At 40.9% G+C, this 19,733-nt stretch overlaps 1 protein-coding gene across 1 annotated transcript in view; it reads right to left on the bottom strand.

The window, feature by feature from the left end:
- fam135b (family with sequence similarity 135 member B) overlaps nt 1-19,733 on the bottom strand; it is a 361,633-nt gene that overhangs the window by 102,623 nt on the left and 239,277 nt on the right. The window contains exons 6-7 of the mRNA XM_073048301.1: nt 14,166-14,339; nt 13,023-13,149 (exon numbers count right to left, since the gene is read on the bottom strand). Of these exons, the coding sequence (XP_072904402.1) occupies nt 13,023-13,149; nt 14,166-14,339 (301 nt within the window). The remainder of the gene's footprint in view (nt 1-13,022; nt 13,150-14,165; nt 14,340-19,733) is intronic.

The following is a 19,733-nucleotide window of genomic DNA, read 5'->3' as shown; positions in this document are numbered from 1 at the left end:
CTAATTAACACCGACGTAAGACTCACCAGTTTATAGTTCCTAGGTTTCTCCCTATTACCTTTTTTAAACAAGGGAACTACATTTGCCATTCTCCAGTCCTCCGGCACTTCTCCTGCAGCCAAAGAGGATTCAAAGATCATGGCTAATGCTCCTGTGATCTCTCAATTCCCACAACAACCTGGGGTGTATCATATCCAGCCTTGGGGATCTTAATGTTTTTAAGAAGATCTAGCACTTCTTCTTCCTTAATCTCCACACTGTCCAGCATACAGGCCCGCTCTACTTCGACCTCATCCTGATCAAGATCCATTTCACTTGTGAATACTGAAGCAAAGTATTCAAACTCCTCCGCCTCCAGGCACATGTTGCCCTCTTTATCCTTTAGCGGTCCCACCTTCGTTCTCGTCATCCTTCTTTTCTTCACATACGCATAGAATGCCTTGGGGTTCTACTTAATCCTACATGCCAAGGCCTTTTCATGCCCCCTTCTAGATCTCCTATGTCCTTTCTTCAGCTCCTTCCTGGCTACCCTATATTTCTCATAAGCCCTATTTCCTGCTTCTTATTTCTAACATATGCTTCGTTTTTCCTCTTGATGAGTTGCCTCACATGTTTCGTCAGCCATGGTTCCCTTTTCCTACCATTTTTTCCTTGCCTCAGTGGGACAAACCTATCCTGAACCCAGCTCAAGTGGTCCCTAAACTTCTCCCACATTACTTCTGTGCTTTCCCCTTTGACCATCTGTTTCCAATTTACTCTCGCTAGTTCCTGCCTCATCCTTTCAAAGTTAGCCCTTCTTAGTTAAGCACTTTACCATTTTGTCTGATTTTATCCCTTTCCATTGCTATGCTGAAGCTAAGGGAGTTGTGGTCACTCTCACCAAAATGCTCCCCCACCAAGAGGTCTGACCACCTGACCAGGTTCATTACCCAGAACTAGATCCAGTATAGCCTCTCCTCTCATCAGCCGGTCCACATACTGTGTCAGGAATCCTTCTTGAACACACCTGACAAATTCAGCCCCATCTATCCCCCTTGCACTCAGGAAGTGCCAGTCAATATGAGGGAAGTTGAAATCACCCATAACTACTACCCTGTATTTCCTGCTCCATTCTAAAATCAGCCTGCTTGTCTGCTCCTCGGTGTCCCGAGGGCTATTTGGGGGCCTATAGACTATTCCCAGCACAGTGATTGATCCCTTCCTATTTCTGACTTCCACCCAGACTGACTCCATGGACATTCCCTCTGCAGCGTCCTCCCTTTCTATAGCTGTGATACTATCTGTGTTGCCTTTATGGCATTCGTTTAGTTTATAATATTTTCGCTTAGTAATTCGTTTGTTAGCATTTTCTAGTTAAAGTTAGGATTGTTTAAAGTAAATTTGTTGTCTGTGATATATAGCGGCATGCGATGACGTCACATCCGGTTTCGCCGCGTCTTGTGGGAAAATACCGGTTTGGAGAAACGGGAAGGAGGGGGGCATGCATGTGCGAGGTCAGCGCAAGAAAAGTTGTCTTCTACGCATTAGAAACACAGTGAAGCAACACCTTTTCACCATACGTTAATGTGGAAGAGTGAACAGTAAACGGTTAATCTTACTGTGACCCTGTTTTCATTGACGACGGTTTACCTCTGTGTTTAGTTCAGCGTTCCCTTACACCTGAGCGAGAACACTACACTATCCCTGATACATCTAAAACTTTGACAGATTTCTATAGAGTATATTGACTGGTTGCATCACAGCCTGGTATGGAAACACCAATGCCCTTGAATGGAAAATCCTACAAAAAGTAATGTATACAGCTAAGTCAACCATGGGTAAAGCCCCTGACACCATTGAGCACATCTACATGGGAGTGCTGTCGCAGGAAATTACCAAGGACCCCAACCACCCAGCCCATGCTCTCTTTGCGTTGCTGCCGTTAGGTAGAAGGTACAGATGCCTCAGGACCTACACCATCAGTTCAGGAACAGTTACTACCCCTCAGCCATCAGGCTCTTGAACCACATGGGATAGCTTCTCTCAACTTCACTTACTGTTTCCACAACCTATTAACTCACTTTTATTTGTTGCTTACTATCTATTACTATCTTTTTTTTGTATTTGCATAGCTTGTTATCTTTTGCATGTCGCTTGTTTGTCTCTCCTGCTGCGTGCAGATTTTCATTGAATCTTGTGCTTCTTGGATTTACTGTGTATGCCCGTAAGAAAATGAATCTCAGGATTGTATACAATGACATACATGTACTTTGATAATAAATTTACTTTGATCCTTTGAGATTCTGCACACTTTTGTTCAAGAAGGTCAACCCCTGGGGCTGCAATGGATGAATGTTACTTATTAATTAAGTCAGAGTATTTTTTCATGTTTACTGTGTGCAAGTTAAAGATTGTTCAATAATCTGAGTTGCAAGTGAACAACATACTGTGCTATCATCAGCGGGCATCCCCAATTCTGATTTTATCCTGAAAGGTCATTGTTGAAGCAGCTGAAGCATTGGGCTCTTTTCCAAGGAATTCCAGTAGCTTTGCATTACTGTTTAAATATGACTGCATTCAACTGCTGGTTATTAAGACTACTTATGGCTCATTCCATTGGATGGATGATCAGCCGGAGGTGGAGGAGGCCATGCAAACTGATTGAAGACAAATGCCACTAACCTGTTCACAGCAGGTTGTGCACTGGCAGCTGTAGCAGCATCTGCTTTCTAATGCACCCCTTTATCTTCTACTGCACAAGTGGTAAGTATTACTCTCAAAAGGTTGGCTTGATTACACCTCTCTAAGCAGCACATTAATTCCCAGTGATTTTTACTTTTAGTGACCCATAATGGAGTGATAGAGAGTCATAGAATTGTACAGCATGGAGAAAGGCCTTTCAGCCCCTTTGATCCATGCTGACCAAGATTCCCATTTAAGCTAGGCCCTTTTGCCAATATTTGGCATATACCCCTCAAAACCTTCCCTATCTGTGTACCTATCCAATCACTTTTTAAATGTTATTGTACCTGGTTGCCGGGATGGAGATGCCAATGTAAGGGGCTGCTTCCCTCCGCTCGCCTGTAGGTCACCCTTGGGCAACATGAGGTACTGCTTCGCCCCACTGATCAGGGTCGTATGAAGCCAGGGGAGCAGGTGGTGGATGGTCCTATGAGCAGCCAGTGCACATCACCAAACCTGGCTATGTGACCACTGATCCAGGCAGGCAATCTCGGAAGAGTATCCATAATGGCTGAGGGTCACCTGTCTTGTACCGACACTGCCCAAAAGAAGGCAATGTCAAGCTACTTCTGTAGAAAAATTTGCCAGGAACAATCATGGTCATGGAAAGACCACAATCGTCTACATCATATGACATGGCACATAACGAACAAATGAATGTACCTGCCTCAACCACCTCCTCTAGCAGCTCATTCCAAATAATGACCACCCTCCTATTAAATCTTTCCCTTTTGATTCTCTAAACCTGGGAAAAAGACTGCGTGCATCCCTCCTATTTATGCCCCTCATAATTGTAAACACCACAATATAATCATTACTCATCCCCCTACACTCCAATAAGAACAGCTCAACATTTCTCCACATACAGGTCATTTCCAGCAACAATCTCATTAACTATTTTGCATAGTTCTACATTATCTCAGACATCTTCTCATTTTGTGAAAGGATCTGTCCTCACCCTTCAGTTACATTTCAAGAAACTTGGAGGCCATTTATTCAACATTTTCATATGCTGTAAACTGACCGTTTCCAACTCCTTCTCAATAACTTTTTGTTCATGTATAGAGGAGTGGAGTTAATGACAAATAATGATTTTAACCGCTGAAACATAACAGCCCAGCTTTCGTTTTGTTTTGTTTTTAATTTGGGTTTTTTTTGAGTTTAGGGGGATTTTTTTCTCTGTAAAATTTAAAAAAATTCTTTTTCATGTTTAGTTACTAAGAGATTGGGAGGCTTAGATTACACATGCTACTCAGAGTCTGTTTCTGTTAACTGTTTTTAATGTAATCCCGATCTCTTTGTATCATTATCATTGTTATGTTTATCTACTTGAAATGTAACAAAAAAGACTGAGAAAGGATCTGTCCTGGAGGGCAAAAAGAAAGGAATTAATGAATGTGACAAAGGAGTGAGTGGATGTGTGGAGAGGCATTATGCAGAGGCAGAGGATGAGAAGGCAGAAGCAGATGGGGTAGAAACTGAGGTAGAACGAACAAGAGAATGTGGTGATTCTCTGCAGGCTACAGAATGAGAAGGGAGTGATACAAGTGCCAGAGAAATGCTAGTATCTTTCAAACAGAATCAAGTTCTTGAAATTTCTGGGAGAGGGACGACAGGAATATTGTAATGTACTGTTGTAGCGGTGTGCTACACGTAGCGCTGAAATAACGACACGTAGTCGATGAGCTGCAGTTGCAAAAGAGATTTATTCGAACTTCGCGGCCTCGCTTTAAAGCTGTGCGTGGGCTTTTCCCCTTGCTGGTGAAGCAGACTTGGCGCCCTTTTTGGGACTGGCCTCAATGCCGGCGCGCGTCGATTTGTGAGCCGGTTCGAGTGCGCTGGGAAGTGGGTCGCCACATAACCCCACCCCCCAGAACCGGCGATACACCCCCCAATGTCCACAGTCTGGGTCGGACTCTGTTTGGGAGGCCTGCCTCTGCGCCACGGTGCCTGAATCCCGACCGGCTGCGCCATGTCCACATGGGCCGGTTTGAGTCAGTCCACCGTGAAAACCTCCTCTCTCCCCCCAATGTCCAGCACGAATGTGGACCCGTTGTTTCTGATCACCGTAAACAGCCCCTCGTAGGGCCGCTGTAGCGGTGCCCGATGTCCAGCCAGGACTCTGGTGAAGTCATTGTCGGACAGGGTGATGGAGTCTAGGTGTGGGGCTATGGCTGCCTCAGCCTTTGACACCTGTTTCAGCCTAAAAAATTTTAAAATTCTTATAAAAATTGTGCACAAGTTACGTTTAATTTATGTTTTCTTGCGAGTGCACCTTATATGGTGCTATGTGATTGTGATGTGGCTACAAGTAAGTTTTTCACTGCACCTGTGCATAAGTGTTCTTGTGTATATGTCAATAAACTTGACTTTTGACTTTGACTTTAACATTGATAATGCCAGCTGCTAAACACATCCCTAGACTTATTCACCTCTATTTTAATCCCCTCAATGGATTTGTCCATTGGTATCATGCTCTGTTCCCTTCCTAACCATTTGCCACAAGACCGCTTATTTGAGTATGTTCCCATGAAAGCTTCATACCCAGGACAATCAAGACATGTACACTTCAGGTCCTGGAATGTATCCCCCCAGGACAGAACCACTTTAGTGCTGAAGTAGGTCAATCACTCCAGGAAGCACATCCCCAGCATTTCAATTCTTCACACGTATAGACTTTGATGTCACACTTCAAATATAGAAGCAAAAAGTGGAAGAAAGGTAAATATTTCCTGCTGATCTGCAGCTGGCAATTTACTAGAGCTGTCAGTAAGCAAGCTCTCTTTGTTGGAACCACTGAATTATGGTTCCAGGCCAGCTTGAAGTACATCTCCACTACAGCAGCAACATAGTACATAACAAATTACATTTAAAAACGATTGTGCTATAATAACAAAGATTTTTTTTGTGAAAATGGAGACGATTTTCATATTGTAATGCCAGAGCACAGTGGAGCACTGAAATGCCTGAACTAACCAATCAGATTACTGCACTGTTCTTGCACAAGATTCAACTGTACAATAATGGGTAGGATTTTGCAGAATAGTGATGATGAAACTGTCCAGACATTACTGTTATTAATTCTCTGCAAAGTAAACTCTCTTCTCCTGCTAAATTATAAATAAACTCCTGAGAATGCCTGCTATATACAAATCACCTGGACTGTAACATCTTTCAATTGTCATGCATTGTTGCAGCAGTCATAAGTAAATTAGCAAAGATGTCATAAATTACAATTACTGCTTTGAAAATCTCATTCACCTGGAAAAGTTTTATTTGTATAGATTATAATTTCATCAGAAATATTTAATTAAAATACTAAATTATATTTAATAGATTTCATTTAAAGAATCCATTTATGAATTTTACATTATATCTTAATATTAAGAGAATATTCCATTGTACTTATGCTTTTAAGAATATCCAAAATGCAAGCTGAACATTGCTCAACTGCTTGCCCACTTAGCCTGTTGGCTTATCACTGTTAAAACAAAGAACATAAAAAAGTACAGCACAGCAAAAGGCATTTTGGCCCTTGATGCCTGTGAAAACAAAGATGCTAATCCAAACTAATCGATCTAGCCGTACAAGGTCTTTGCCCTCCATTCTCTGCCTGTTTGGGTGCCTGTCCAAATAGCTCTTAAATGTTGCTATCATATCTGCTTCCCCCACTTCCCCACGCACCTACTGATCCTCCCCTGTAAATCTCCTTCAGATTTGTTATCGAGCTCCAAATGTCCATGCCAAAGCAAGTTTGCTGATTGTAAATTGGTCATCGATTTCTGCCACCAGCTCCAGAGTTGGAGGTGACATTATGTTGTGGTGAAGGAATCCACTGGTAAGTAGGATCAGATAAGTATTTTCACTGCTTTTACACTTTAGTTGCTTAAAGTTCAGCTAAGTCAAAGACAAGGTATCAGCATTCTTTAATTAATGGAGAGGACAACTGAGAACTTCAAGCTAAATCTTTTCAAATTGAATTATATTTTAATTAAAGGCAATCTTTACAGCCTAGATGCTGCTTGCGATCTGGATCTACCAGTGGTACTCTGGAGGGTTGTAACGCAGAGTTAGAATACAGTAGGGCATAAGGCCTGGCCAAATGAAGTTAGTCCCACAGACGGGGTCACAGACAAATGGTAGAGTAGGAAATGAAGAACAACCCATTACAAAATGAAAAGGAAGTCAATCTAGAGCGTATATTGACTTGCTAATATGCCGGGAAAAAATGTAAGACTGCACTGCACCTAGGGTATATTACTACCTCAGAATAAGGCAGTGTTGCTAACATGGAGATGTAGTTGAAAGATGAACAGGACCAGGATCTTAGCATTCCAGGGTATAGAGAACTTTAAGGCATGAATGGTGATAAACTTTAAAAAATAAGTAGACAGAATCTAAGAGCTGATTACTGCAGGAATGAACAAGGATATAGCAGATGGTTCTTCAAATGCATGGGTAGAGTTTAGAAGCAAAATGGGAAGGACCACTGGGAGTCTCCTACAGTTTTCTTAACAGCAAATCATGAAGAATTGTAAAAGAAGGGTTAATTATGATCAGGAATTTCAATTTCCTCTATTAAATGCAAATGCCTTAGCGTGTGGCAGTTCCTGATGAGGTGTATAAAATTATGAGGGTCATAGATAGGATCACGTAAGAATTATTTCTCCTGAGCAGCGATGTCCAAAACCAAAGGGCATAAGTTTAAGAGAGGAGGTAAGAGATTTCAGTCCTGGTGAAGGGTTACGGCCAAAAACATCAACTGTTTACTCTTTTCTATTGATGCTGCCTGGCCTGCTGAGTTCCTACAGCATTTTGTGTGCATTGTTTTGATTTCCAGCACTGTAGATTTTCCCTTGTTGAAATAAGAGATTTAGTGGGGACTGGAAAACTTTATTTCACCCAGTGAGCAGTTGACATCAAGAATACACTCCTTTAATTAACTGTTCTGCAGATACTCTCATAACATTTAACAATTATTTGGATGAGTGCTTGAGATACCGTGACATAGGAGGTTATTGGCTGAGTATTGGACATAGGATTAGCATTGATAGGTATTCCAAGTTCATTACAGATAAGATTGGCCAAAAGGCCTGGTCTGTGCAACTTAAATCTACAGATGTACCACAATTGCTTGCGCTCTGTGTCAGCTTAATTGACCAAAACAAGTTACAATTAATATATCATGCTTCTAGTGGCTTAGAGCCCTTAAATTACATGACAAAAGCCATTTATTAGGATATTAACAGGAAATGAGTACAGATGTATTTTGGTTTGAATTAAATGAAGGTTGTATTCTAAAATTACAACAAAGTGATACATCTGCTACTGTTATAGGAAGTATTCATGTAGATCTGATTATACAATTTAATACTTTAAATGAATAAACTATCGCTAACAATTCTCGCTATAAGGTGTTTTGTCTTAGAACTTTAGCTAAATCTCCCTTTTTCTTGTTTCCTATGATTTCTCATGCAGGAAATACCATAATTGATGACCAAATTTTACAATCAAAGTGGCAATCTTTTCTTTAGTAGGTCAGCTTCAAAGCAATTGCTTTTCTGTTCCACTCAATAGCATCAGAAAGCACTTAAACTGCTACAAAGTGAAATTTGTGAACCACAATGAAGAAAATCAGAATATTTTGAAACAAGGATATTGTCGTTGTACTTGGACAGTTGTTTTTAAATTTTGCCTTTTCTCAGACTTCTGCTCAGCCTTTCTTGAGGATTCAGACATAATGTTTTATCCACTGGCTCCCTTTATTTACCACTTTGTTTTCTACGATTATCCATGCATCTTTCATCCCAAAAAGAGGGGAGAAAGGTATAGATTTTCTTCTTTTGCATGTAGTTCAACTGGTCTTGTACATGGAGCATGTAATAAGAAATCAGGCAAGGAAGTATCAATTATCCTTTAAAAATTGTTTAAGATTTATCTTGGGTTTAGCCCTCCGTTTAAAACAAACCGCACCTAGACAGACACATATATATGTATACTACTCAATAAAAGATTTTCAAATAGTGGTCTTGTGTGAAGATCTTCTCCAATTTCCAAAATCACCCTATTTCTACCTGAAGTCTGGAAATGACTTGAGGACTCATTTGCAAGTACAATTTCACAGCCAAGAAGTGCACGTTTCAACTCATTGCCATGAGCCATCTATAAAGCTGAGCTGAGCCTATAATATAGGGCAAAAATGCTTTGTTTAGATTGGCAGTGAGTGAAAAATAGCCACATGTCCATCATAGCAAGGATAGGTGGATAGTACATGACTCCAAAGACTAGCAAGGAAGAAAAATGGAGTTGTCAAACAAAAGAAAAATAATTCTTTCTCATGCTTCCAGTTGCTGCCTACCTTTTTAATGGCAAGTACAAATGGCCTTAGCTGTTCCTTTATACACCAGAGTTCAATTAATTTAGGTTTAAAAGTGCCAACATCCTTCAGCCAAATCCTGCAAACTGTAAATTTTAGATTTTCAACCTTTGAACTTTGGGGGGGGGGGGAGTCTTTCTTCTGGCTTCATCAATCAATTCAAAGCCCCTGGATTTAAAGATACGTGCAAGTGATTATACACCACGACAATCACGAAGAACAGTAATGCGGCTCTTTCAATGAGCAAAGACTCAAGGTTTGGAAGTCATTTTTGATGATTTCACTCTGGGGTGCGTGCAGCTGCTGAAAAAGCAAGTCCATCTTATTAACCAGGGATCAGACAGGACTCCTGGGGAGAGCAGAATCCAATTATCAAACCTCACTGCAGGCATACAATGTTACAAATGACACAGGATGATATGGCTTATGCTATGAAGAACATAAAAGCAGTTTCAGACATCGTCTGAAATATACTTGCAAGCAAAGAAAATAATATTTCCCCTAAGCTTATACTGGGGAAAGCAAAACTGCGTATTTTGATTGTGTAAAGTTATTACTCTAAATTGGTTACTTTTAAAATCTGTAAATAGTTTTCAAACTATGTATATGTGGCATTAAGTTATAAATGCTTTAGCTGCAGCAGCAGACTTGTAGGTGACTTGCAGTGGCAACAGAGACCAGGCTTGAGAGCCAGGAACAAGCCAAGGTTGCACCAATTTAAGTGCCAGGCAAAATCAGAATGATTGGCTATGGGCCGAAGAGCAGTGGCAGGTCCTGGGTACGGGTGGGTATAGAAGCAGCAGGGCTTGGGTCCAAGAGCAAGATAGGACCTGCTGTTTGATCAAATTAAGCACTGGGCCAGACTGAAAACATCTTGGTGTTGAGGCCAGAGACAAGGGATGGGCCAGAGATTAGCTCGCTGTTACATGAGGTTTACTCGATTCTGCGCAGAAGTGATACTGTGGTCTGCAACTGATGGGCTCCAAGATCAGCTGTGACTGGCTTCGTGGCTGTGAACTCACTTTCGTGAGCTTCAGCTTTGAATGTTATTTCCTTAGTTTTATTGTTTGCATGATCTGTTGTTTTTTTTCCTGCACTTTGGGTGTTTAATGGCCTTTTTTTAAAAAAAATAGGTTCTATTGGTTTTCTTTATTTTGTGCCTTCCTGTAAGGAGATGAATCTCAAGGATGTATATATTCTGCATACTTTTGATAATAAATGTACTTTGAAATCCCTGCTTGGAAGCTTAGATTGCTTCTGTGAATAAAGAATTACCCATGTGCATGTTCCTGCATTTAGTGTGAATGATTTTTGCAAACTATTTACATTTTTGCTTATACCTTAAATTCTTTTTATCATTTATCACTGTTTGCATTTTCCTAGCTCACAGCAAAAGGTCGTAGAATCTGCTGTACCCTGTTCATATTGACTGCTCTGAGAATCTGACCGGAGGGATTGAAACATAGAACCACTGGAAAGTTGGGCTGGGATTTGGAAAACAACACATTTCTGATGAGGCTGAGTGAAATTGGTAGATCTGTCGGAAATTTACAATGACAGATGCTTCTAAAATGGTTCTTTTTAAGAAAATTGTAGTGACAGTGGATTTAGTAGGGAGGAATGGAAAGAAGCCATTAATAGTAACTAATGTGGGCCATGAAGTGGAAATGGGTGGTCCATAGTATGGGTGGAGGAGAGAATGTGCTGAAATCAGATCTTGTGGACAAGGAGAGCAGAAAGAATGCTTTAGAAAGGACTGAAGAAAAACTAAAAGATTGGTGGGTAAAAAGGTTGATTCCAGAGATGAGGGGGTTAGACTATGAGGAGATATTGAGTCGCCTGGGAATCTACACACTGGAATTCAGAAGAATGAGAGGAGAGCTTATAGAAACATATAAAATTATGAAAGGGATAGATAAGATAGAAGCAGAAAAGTTGTTTCCACTAATAAGTGAGACTAGAACTAGGGGATATAGCCTCAAGATTCGGGGGAGTAGATTTAGGACAGAGATGAGGAGGAACTGCTTTTCCCAGAGAGTGGTGAATCTGCCCAATGAAGCAGTGGAGGCTACCTCAGTAAATATATTTAAGGCAAGATTGGATAGATTTTTGCATAGTAGGGGAATTAAGAGTTATGTGGAAAAGGCAAGTAGGTGGAGCTGAGTCCATAGCCATGATTTTACTGCATGGCGAAGAAGGCTCGACAGGCCAGATGTCCTACTCCTGCTCCTGTTTCTTATGTTCTTATGTTCTAAAAATATACTGACATACTTATTCCACTGTTCTTTTATATCCTGGTTAATAATCAACACCACCAGAAGCCCTCCAGTTGGCCATTCACCTTGATCGTGTTTGTGGATCATGTTCCACTCAGCACCTTTGGGTTACTTTATATGAAACACTTGAGAAAAGGGTTAAGATACTCCTTTTTTAATATCAGAACTTTTTGAACGGAGGTGTTATGATTATTGCGATGTAACGAATGCTCCCAGATTTGATTGCTCCAAACAAATGGCAAGCATAAGATTGAAAAGTTTTGCAAAACATCAGTTAACAGATTGGCAGAGGATAAATGTGTTCATTTACAGGAACTAAAGGCTTTCTGAGTGGTTTTCAAACAAAAGAATTTAAGGTGTTATGGCAACTGTTGATCGGCTGTTCACAAGTTTGGCTCAACACAGACACAATTATCATTACAGCAAGTGTGTTCAAGAGGATGAGACTCACTGCTTTAATCGTTTGGAAAGAAAGGCTATTTTAGAATATTTTTGCTTTTCAATCCTCCATTTCATGCACTAATTTTACAGTTAACTATATGATACAACAGGTTTAGCTGCACATTCAGTATTGCAACCAAAGCACTGATCAGGCAACAAATACAATTTCCATATCTGCTCTTTCGTGAAGTCAGGTGTGATGCCTGGAAGGGCTAGGCAAGTTGAAAGGGAACAAGGTAAATTAATTGAACCCAGAGATCAAGATGGCTGATGAAATTAGGACATCAGGAAGTATAGAGGAAACTTGGTGACCAGGAGGGCTGGTGGAACCTAGGAGATCAGTAGGACCTGCTGCAGGGTGGTAGTAGAGCAGAAGTATGGGGTAAGGCTACAGGCATTAGGTTTGAGAGGGGTGCAGAGACCAGGAGGGCTTGGAAGGGAGAAGAGATCAAAAATTGAGAAAGCTGAAAGGATGCAAGTTGGGAAAACAACAGTCATTAGATACTGAAAGAGCCTGCGAGAAGAACAATCAGACTTTGCTGCTCTACCAGCTCCATGCAAAAGCAACTTGGGTCATGGCACTTAAACACCTTCACACTTCCCCACCCCCCATAGCCCTACAAATTATTCCCAATGCTTTGATTGAGTCCACCTCCAATATTATAGATGCTTCCTGATCCACCATCCATTACTCACTGACTATATTTCTGAATTGCCAGGACCCAGTTGAAAAATGGAAAGTTCTGCATCTATTTTGGTGACAAGATCTTCAAACAGAAACACTCAACAGCTGCCTACCACTGCAAACAGTGCTCAATGCAATTCTCACACAGCATCTTTCCAACTTACAAAAAAATCTGCTTTCCTTGTCAGAAAATAACTTCCTGGTCAGAAAATAACTTCATATTTCCCCTTCTTAAGGCAACTTTTGGCCATTCATCTAACATCCTTTTTGTCACTCACTGGAACGATCCAAATTTTTTGCAGCCCATTTGAAAGGCTGTTCTTAGCTCATTTGCTGCTAGTTTATCCAGCAACTTTTGTCTATCACTACTAATCAATGCTTCTCTCTCCTCGTTGGCCTTGTCTTTTTTTCTCTCTTTTGTCTGATGCTGAAAAGACTCATAAAATTATACACAAGTCCAACAGAGCACTCTGAATTCCTGTAAGACATTATTTGGAAAGTAATAAATTTTAGACTCTCTTACCTCAACTGTAAGCTGCTTGTAATAGCTGGGTCCAAGCACCAGGTTTTCAAGGGTTAGATTTGATATATCTGGTTCTGTCTCCTGACCACCTTTACTAAGCCATGAGCCTTTACCTAGGCGAGGGAAACTAAAGAAATATTTTTAAAAAGTCTCAATAACAATGAAGTAGTAATATAGACTATCCCATTTTTAGGCAATGCTGAACAGTGGAGGACATAACATTTTATGGTACTTCAATGAGGGTTTTAAGGGCTCAAAATAGTCTTTTCTTCCTTAGTTTCTTCCCTTCTCACTTCATATATTGCTTCAAACTGAAGCTCATTTTGAACTTCAGGTAGATGTTTGGTAAACCTTCTGTTTCAGTTTGGACATCAGCAGCAGTTTATTGGGAAGAAAGATGCGCGAATTAGCATGCCGGCTGATATTAAACTTCATTTGTGTCTTAGAAAAATACTTTATGGACCTTTATCCAAGAGATGAATGTTTCTCAAGACCTTTCTCAATAACTTCATCCAAATTTATCACAAGGCAGAGTTAAGCTGAAGCTGATAGCAACAAATTTGAAACGCCTACATACGAGGGGTGATTGATAAGGTAGAAGGAAATGAGTTATACAGCTCTCGTTACATGCACATACAGTTCAACTCTTTGAGTGAAAATGCAGAAAGTTTGAAGTTAATAACTCATCTCCGTCTACCTTAGGCCACAAACTTATCTATCACCCCATGCTGTGGACCATTTCTGGAGGTCCAAGACGCCAATTTCTACAAAGAAGGGATCTGTATGCTCCACAACCACTGGACTAAGTGTGTAAATGTAGGAAAAATAAATGTGCTAGGTTTTCTAAAATTGACTCCTTCTACCTTAGGCCATGAACTTATCAATCACCCCTCATAAGTATTCTGCCTCCATCTTATATTTAGGTGAATTAAGCATCTCATGATTAAAATACTAGTCAGTGTGAGTTTATTTTCTGCCACTCCTCAGCATATCAATGTGTTGAAGATGTATCTAATAGGATGTGATTTTGGAGTGGATCACTGCGGTATCAGGTGGCCTTATAATTACTCTTCTGATAACACATCTTTATTAATGTACGTAAGAAGTAAAGATGAATTTTTGCAATCAAGATCACCACTGTACCTTATCAAGGGTTGGTGCAAAGCAAGAAGTGACGCATGCACAGTAACTGACATGACCGAGAGGTGAAAATAGTCAAACATGACAGGTACGTGATGGTGTAACCCCCTCCTCGGATGGAAGTGAAGACTCAGTCTTCGGCTACTGATCAAAGGGATTCCTGCAACATCACTTAATCTGGAAGAAGCAAACAGAAGATGGATTACAAATGCAACCTGGAGACAGTGTTTATTAAGATTGCTAACATTAAGAAATGACAAAAATTAACGGAAAAATCTCTCAACTTCTGTAATCACTCCAAAAGCCTTATTTATTCAATAAATACGTCAATTATCTTGACCATTCAGTCAGAAATTTCTAGGTATTAGTAGAGTGAATAAAGGGAATCATGATGACAAAGAACAGAACAATTCAGAATTTGTTTGACTGTGTTACAGGATTCACTGAGCTTACATTTATCTAACTCTGCTTGGCACGGAACCAGATACAATCTTCTCTCTAGTTCATACACCTCTGTGTTTATGATCAACCATCCAGATTTTGCTTTTCTTGATGCACACTTCAAATGCTTCAGACTAGATATTGCTAAAAAAAGCAGAATGGCCTTAGCACTGGGGTGAATCTTGGGCAACTCCACCTCAGAACAATCTTGAAAGTCCACGGGAAGAAAGCAAGATAAACCAAAATATCTGTGGTTGTGTTGTAGATTTCTATTTATTGCCAGCCATGCTTCAGACCTTACTTTTTCAGGTTCAAATTACTGTTCTGAATACCACAGCACAGAAATGACTGCTGTACTGAGGGTGTGCTCACATGGATATGATATTGGTCTTGTCTGCCCTCTGAGATGAATGCAAAAGATTCACGGAAAACATCGAGGGTAAAAGTTGTTCCTTCCAATGCTCTAAACAATGTTTAACCCTCAATCAATAACATTTAAGACAACTTATTTAGTCATTTCCTACATTATAACAATGACAGATACATTTCATTGAATGTTATTAACTGTGATGAAAAGAGGCGGTAAAATGTGTTCTATAAATCCAAGTCTTTTCTTTCTGTTTGAAACCCTTGGGTTATAATGAAGAGTTGAGGGTGTGGAATTATATAGAGAAGCAGATGCACTAGGTTGACTTAAAGTTGGAGTTAACATGATGAATCTTCACTACTTTGTGAATGCTGGTGCAATTCTTTGCTTTGATACTGTTGTCACAGTTCAACTGAGATAACATCCAAAAGGTGAACATTGTCAAATTGCAAACACCTCAACTCAGCCTCTCTCTCACCCTTGAGGAAGAAAGCACAGAAACTGTGTCAGCTTCATAGAAATGCAATACAAAGCGAAAGCTTTACGTTCTGCAACCTTCATAATTCCCTTTAATGAAATAATGCCTGTGTTGTCAGAACAGTAACTCTCAGTTTCACTGGTAAAGCACAGTAGTTCATTCAGGCTCAACATTTTGCCAATCTAATATTGCTATTGTAGTGACTAAAACAATTAGGATGGAAATGCAATGGGTTCCTTGTAACGTTCACTGTTGTGTATGTAAAATAAAAAAGATATTTTACATATGCTCGTGACATCTAATGATAAACCAGTTACAATGCAGATTCAACTCCAGTCACACTGACAAGATTTCTAATGTGAAAATGCTGCACCCAGTGATTTTGATTCACTTAAATGTCAATCACGTGTTGTACTGGGGACATTTGGTGACAATCAATCACCGTCATAACTGCTCAGAGGAATTTATGAGCCAATTTAAATACAATTTATTACTATTTTGTAAGTGTGTGTGTGTGTGTGTGTGGGGGGGGGGGTATCTGAGCCAATGATCTATTTATCATCATAGTATGTCTTCAGTCATGAATTGTAAGAGCTCTTAAACACCGCATTATGGTTTTTCCCTCTTTATAATTAAATTTTTTAAAATGTGAATCAATGCAGAAATTAATTCCTTATAATCTACTAAACTGGTGCCAACCACATTGTGACCTTAGAACAATACAGCACTGGAACAGGCCCTTAAGCCCATAATGTCTGTGCCAAACATGATGCTGAATTAAACTAACTCTCCTCAATCTGCATATGGTCCACATGACCCTTCTGAATTATTGTCAAATTGATGGCAAATTTTGACATGACTTTGAAAAAGAATGTTGTGCAACTGAAAACGGTCTTTTAAAAAAATTCTAGAACTTTTAGCATTGGCCAGCAATTTTGGCCCCAATTTTCCAGTAGAATCTTGATCTGCCCTAATATATATTTTGGGTGGTGAGAGATATGTCTTTACCAAGGGAGGTGTATGACACTCCTTCTCTTTGCTAGCATGTGGGTCACCCTTGGGCAAACTCTAGCACCTGCTTAGACCTCCCCGCCCAACAAGGGTCAAGGGTCACATGAAGCCTTGGAAACTGTGGTGGATAGTTATATGAGCAGCTGGTACAAACTGCCAGTCCAGGTTATGCGCCTGCTGATGTTCTCTGAAGAGTACTGATAATGGCTGGAGTCACTCAGTCTTGTAATGACACTGCCTGGAAGAAGGCAATGGCAAACCACTTCTGTAGCAAAATTTGACAAGAACAATTATGTCATGGAGGGGAGGAGACTGTAGGTGGGGGCATTGTGAAGTGGGGGTGTTTCTTCTCCATGGTCAACAATCCCTTGCTACTCCTCAGATTAAGGACAGCTGGTAGACGATGATAGCCCACGTCATATAATATGACACATAGTGAAGATGATGATGTGCATTTTTTAGAATATAACTCCATCAAAAGATGCCAGTGATAGTGCAGTGTTCAACACGCAGCTGCAGAAACCTCACCTACATGAGAAAACCATGGTTCTTATTAGCTCAGAGATGACCCAGCTTTTACCAACCATCTCTTTTGCAACTGGGCAAATTTCAAACAATGTTTCTCTGTAATACACAGAAAATGGTGGAGAAACTCAGCAGGCCAGGCAGCATCTACGGAAAAGAGTAAACAGTCGAAGTCTCGGGCCAAGACACTTCATTGGGGTCTTGGCCAGAAACATCAACAGTTTACTCTTTTCCATAGATGCACTCTGGCCTGTTGCATTCCTCCAGCATTTTGTGTGTATTACTTTGATTTCCAGCATCTGCAGATTTTCTCTTGTTTTTACCATTTCTCTGTGCTCCCTGAGATCTGTATTTTTCTGCTACCATCAAAGATGTCTGTATTGCTTTAATCAAGATCATAGTTACTTCCACCTTCCAAGCCTCAGGATGATTCCAGACTGCTGCTGTTGATTCCGAACACATCTCACTGATTGCTGATCACTAGTGAATTGGGGAGATCACCTAATCACCAGATCACTGTCCTCGCGAGGACAGGAGAATTCACTGATTTCTCGTTCTGTCCACAGAAGGCAGAGAAGGCATAGACATTTGTCCTTAAAGCAAGCTTCGTAAAATACCAGTGTTCATGAACAACATTCAAAATCTATAACTACTTCCATGAATCCACTGCAAGGAATAAAATAACCAGCTCAGTATTTCCAACGTTTTGTTTTACAAGGATCAACTTTATACGCCATATCATTTACACGTATTAGGAATTTGCTGTAGTGTGTTGGTCAGGATAGTATATGGGACCTGACTGCAGCTTGGAAGGACCCTCATGGTACCCTAGTACATACATGCCACTGTACCAGCCTGCTTGGGTCCTTCTGACCACCAGCTCCCACCAGCCCGCTCTCCCGAGAAGCACTTCCTAGCACTGTCTAATAATTATAGCATTCGCTCTTTCAGGAACATTACTGTAATACTCTCCAGTTGCTACAAATGTGCCCTGTCCCTTTCAGGTGAAACTGCCAATGTCACAGCTGCTGGGCTAAGAGCGGGCAGCTGCTGGATCATGCAGTAAGTAACAATTAACTCAGGCAGAAACAACATTGATGCAAGAACATTGTTCTTAGAAACTTAGAATTGAGGGCTAAAATTTTCATGAGTCAATTCTTGTCGGATCAGAGGTGAGAAGGTCAGTAATTTTAAATTCCTCAGTGTTATTACTTTGGAGGACCTGTCCTGGGCCCAGCACTCAAGTGCAATTACAAAGAAAGCACAGTAGCACCTCTACTTCCTTAGGAGTTTGCTAAAATTCAGCATGACATCTAAAACTTCGACAAACTTCTATAAATGTGTAGTGGAGAGTGTATTGATTGGCTGTATCACAGCCTGGTAAAAAAAAAATAATGCCCTTCAAGGGAAGATCCAACAAAAAGTAGTGGATATGGGCCAGTTCATTAGTGGCAAAGCCCTACCCACCATTGAGCACATCTAATAAGCTTCAAGATGGCGGCGCGACACAGTTTGCAGTGGCCTCTCTGGAGTTGATATCTGTTATTTGTCACGCAGGATGCCGTACACAATCCTAATCTGATGAAAAACGGACGTGGAAGCATGGAGGAACATCTGGAAATCTCCAGGAAGGCCTTCTTCATTACTGCCGCTGTTGTGAGGTCCAGGTCTCTACTGGGAAGAACAGGCCCCCAGTCCTTGGGGTCGCGTTGCCAGTGGCCGGTGGCAGGGGCGTTGCAGTCCGCTCAGCAGAAGATGGTGCTCGGAGAGGCTGTGCCGGAGGCTCGGAGGTTCGACAAACTCGGAGTCCACTGTGGTCGGGGTGCTTTCATTGTGTGCTGCATCTGCGAGGCTGAGTCCGGCAGCGCCTTGGAAGTCCATAGCGGGAGTATTCCCTTCTGCCGCCTGCGTGGGATGACGAGTCTATCAGGACCCTGAGGACTTCTGGAAACTGTGTGGTGGTTTCTTTCAAACTTATAATCTTTTAACATTTTTGAACTATTTTTACTATGCCCATGGTCTGTTTTTTTTAATCAATTATTGTATTGTTTGCACTGTTGTAACTAATGTTGAAACTATGTGGTTTTGTGTAGGTCTTGTAGCTTTTGTTTTTGGTTTGTTGGGTGGTAGAGTCGGTCTCCTGACTTGGTGTGTCTGGGCAGTCTTGTTTTTGTCTGGTGGGTTTGTAGCTCCTTTCTGGGGAATGCGCTAAGATGGTAGCGCGATATTAATATGCAGCAGCCTCTCCGGACTCTGGATTTGGGGATTGCCAAACGTTATGTGGATTTTCCGGTGTAGTCTGTTTTGTCGTGTGCTTTTGTGATATCATTCTGGAGGAACGTTGTTTCATTCTTTAACTGCATTGCAGTTGTGGTTTCTAAATGACAATAAACTGAAATTCAATTCAATTCAATTCAATCTACATGAAACTTAGTCACAGGAAAACAGCATCCATCGTCAGGGACCCCCAGATCATGCTCCCTTCGTGCTGCTGCCATCAGGAAGGTGGTACAGGAGTGTGAGTACTCACACCACCAGCTTCAGGAATACTTATTACTCCTCAACCATCAGGCTCTGAACCAAAGGTGATAACTTCACTCTACTTCATTTCATCATTGAAATGTTCCCACAACCTAAGGATAATGGGAATGGGGAATGATGGGGGGGGGGGGATTACCGATAGTTTGAGAGGTGTAGGGGCAAGTGTAGCACATGTTCTGCTTGCAAGGATAAGTGCCAGGTAGAGATT

This window comes from Hemitrygon akajei, chromosome 1, assembly GCF_048418815.1.
Source record: "Hemitrygon akajei chromosome 1, sHemAka1.3, whole genome shotgun sequence".
NCBI lineage: Eukaryota > Metazoa > Chordata > Chondrichthyes > Myliobatiformes > Dasyatidae > Hemitrygon > Hemitrygon akajei.
Note: the sequence above shows the minus strand (reverse complement) of the source record. Positions and strands in the feature narration are given on the sequence as shown.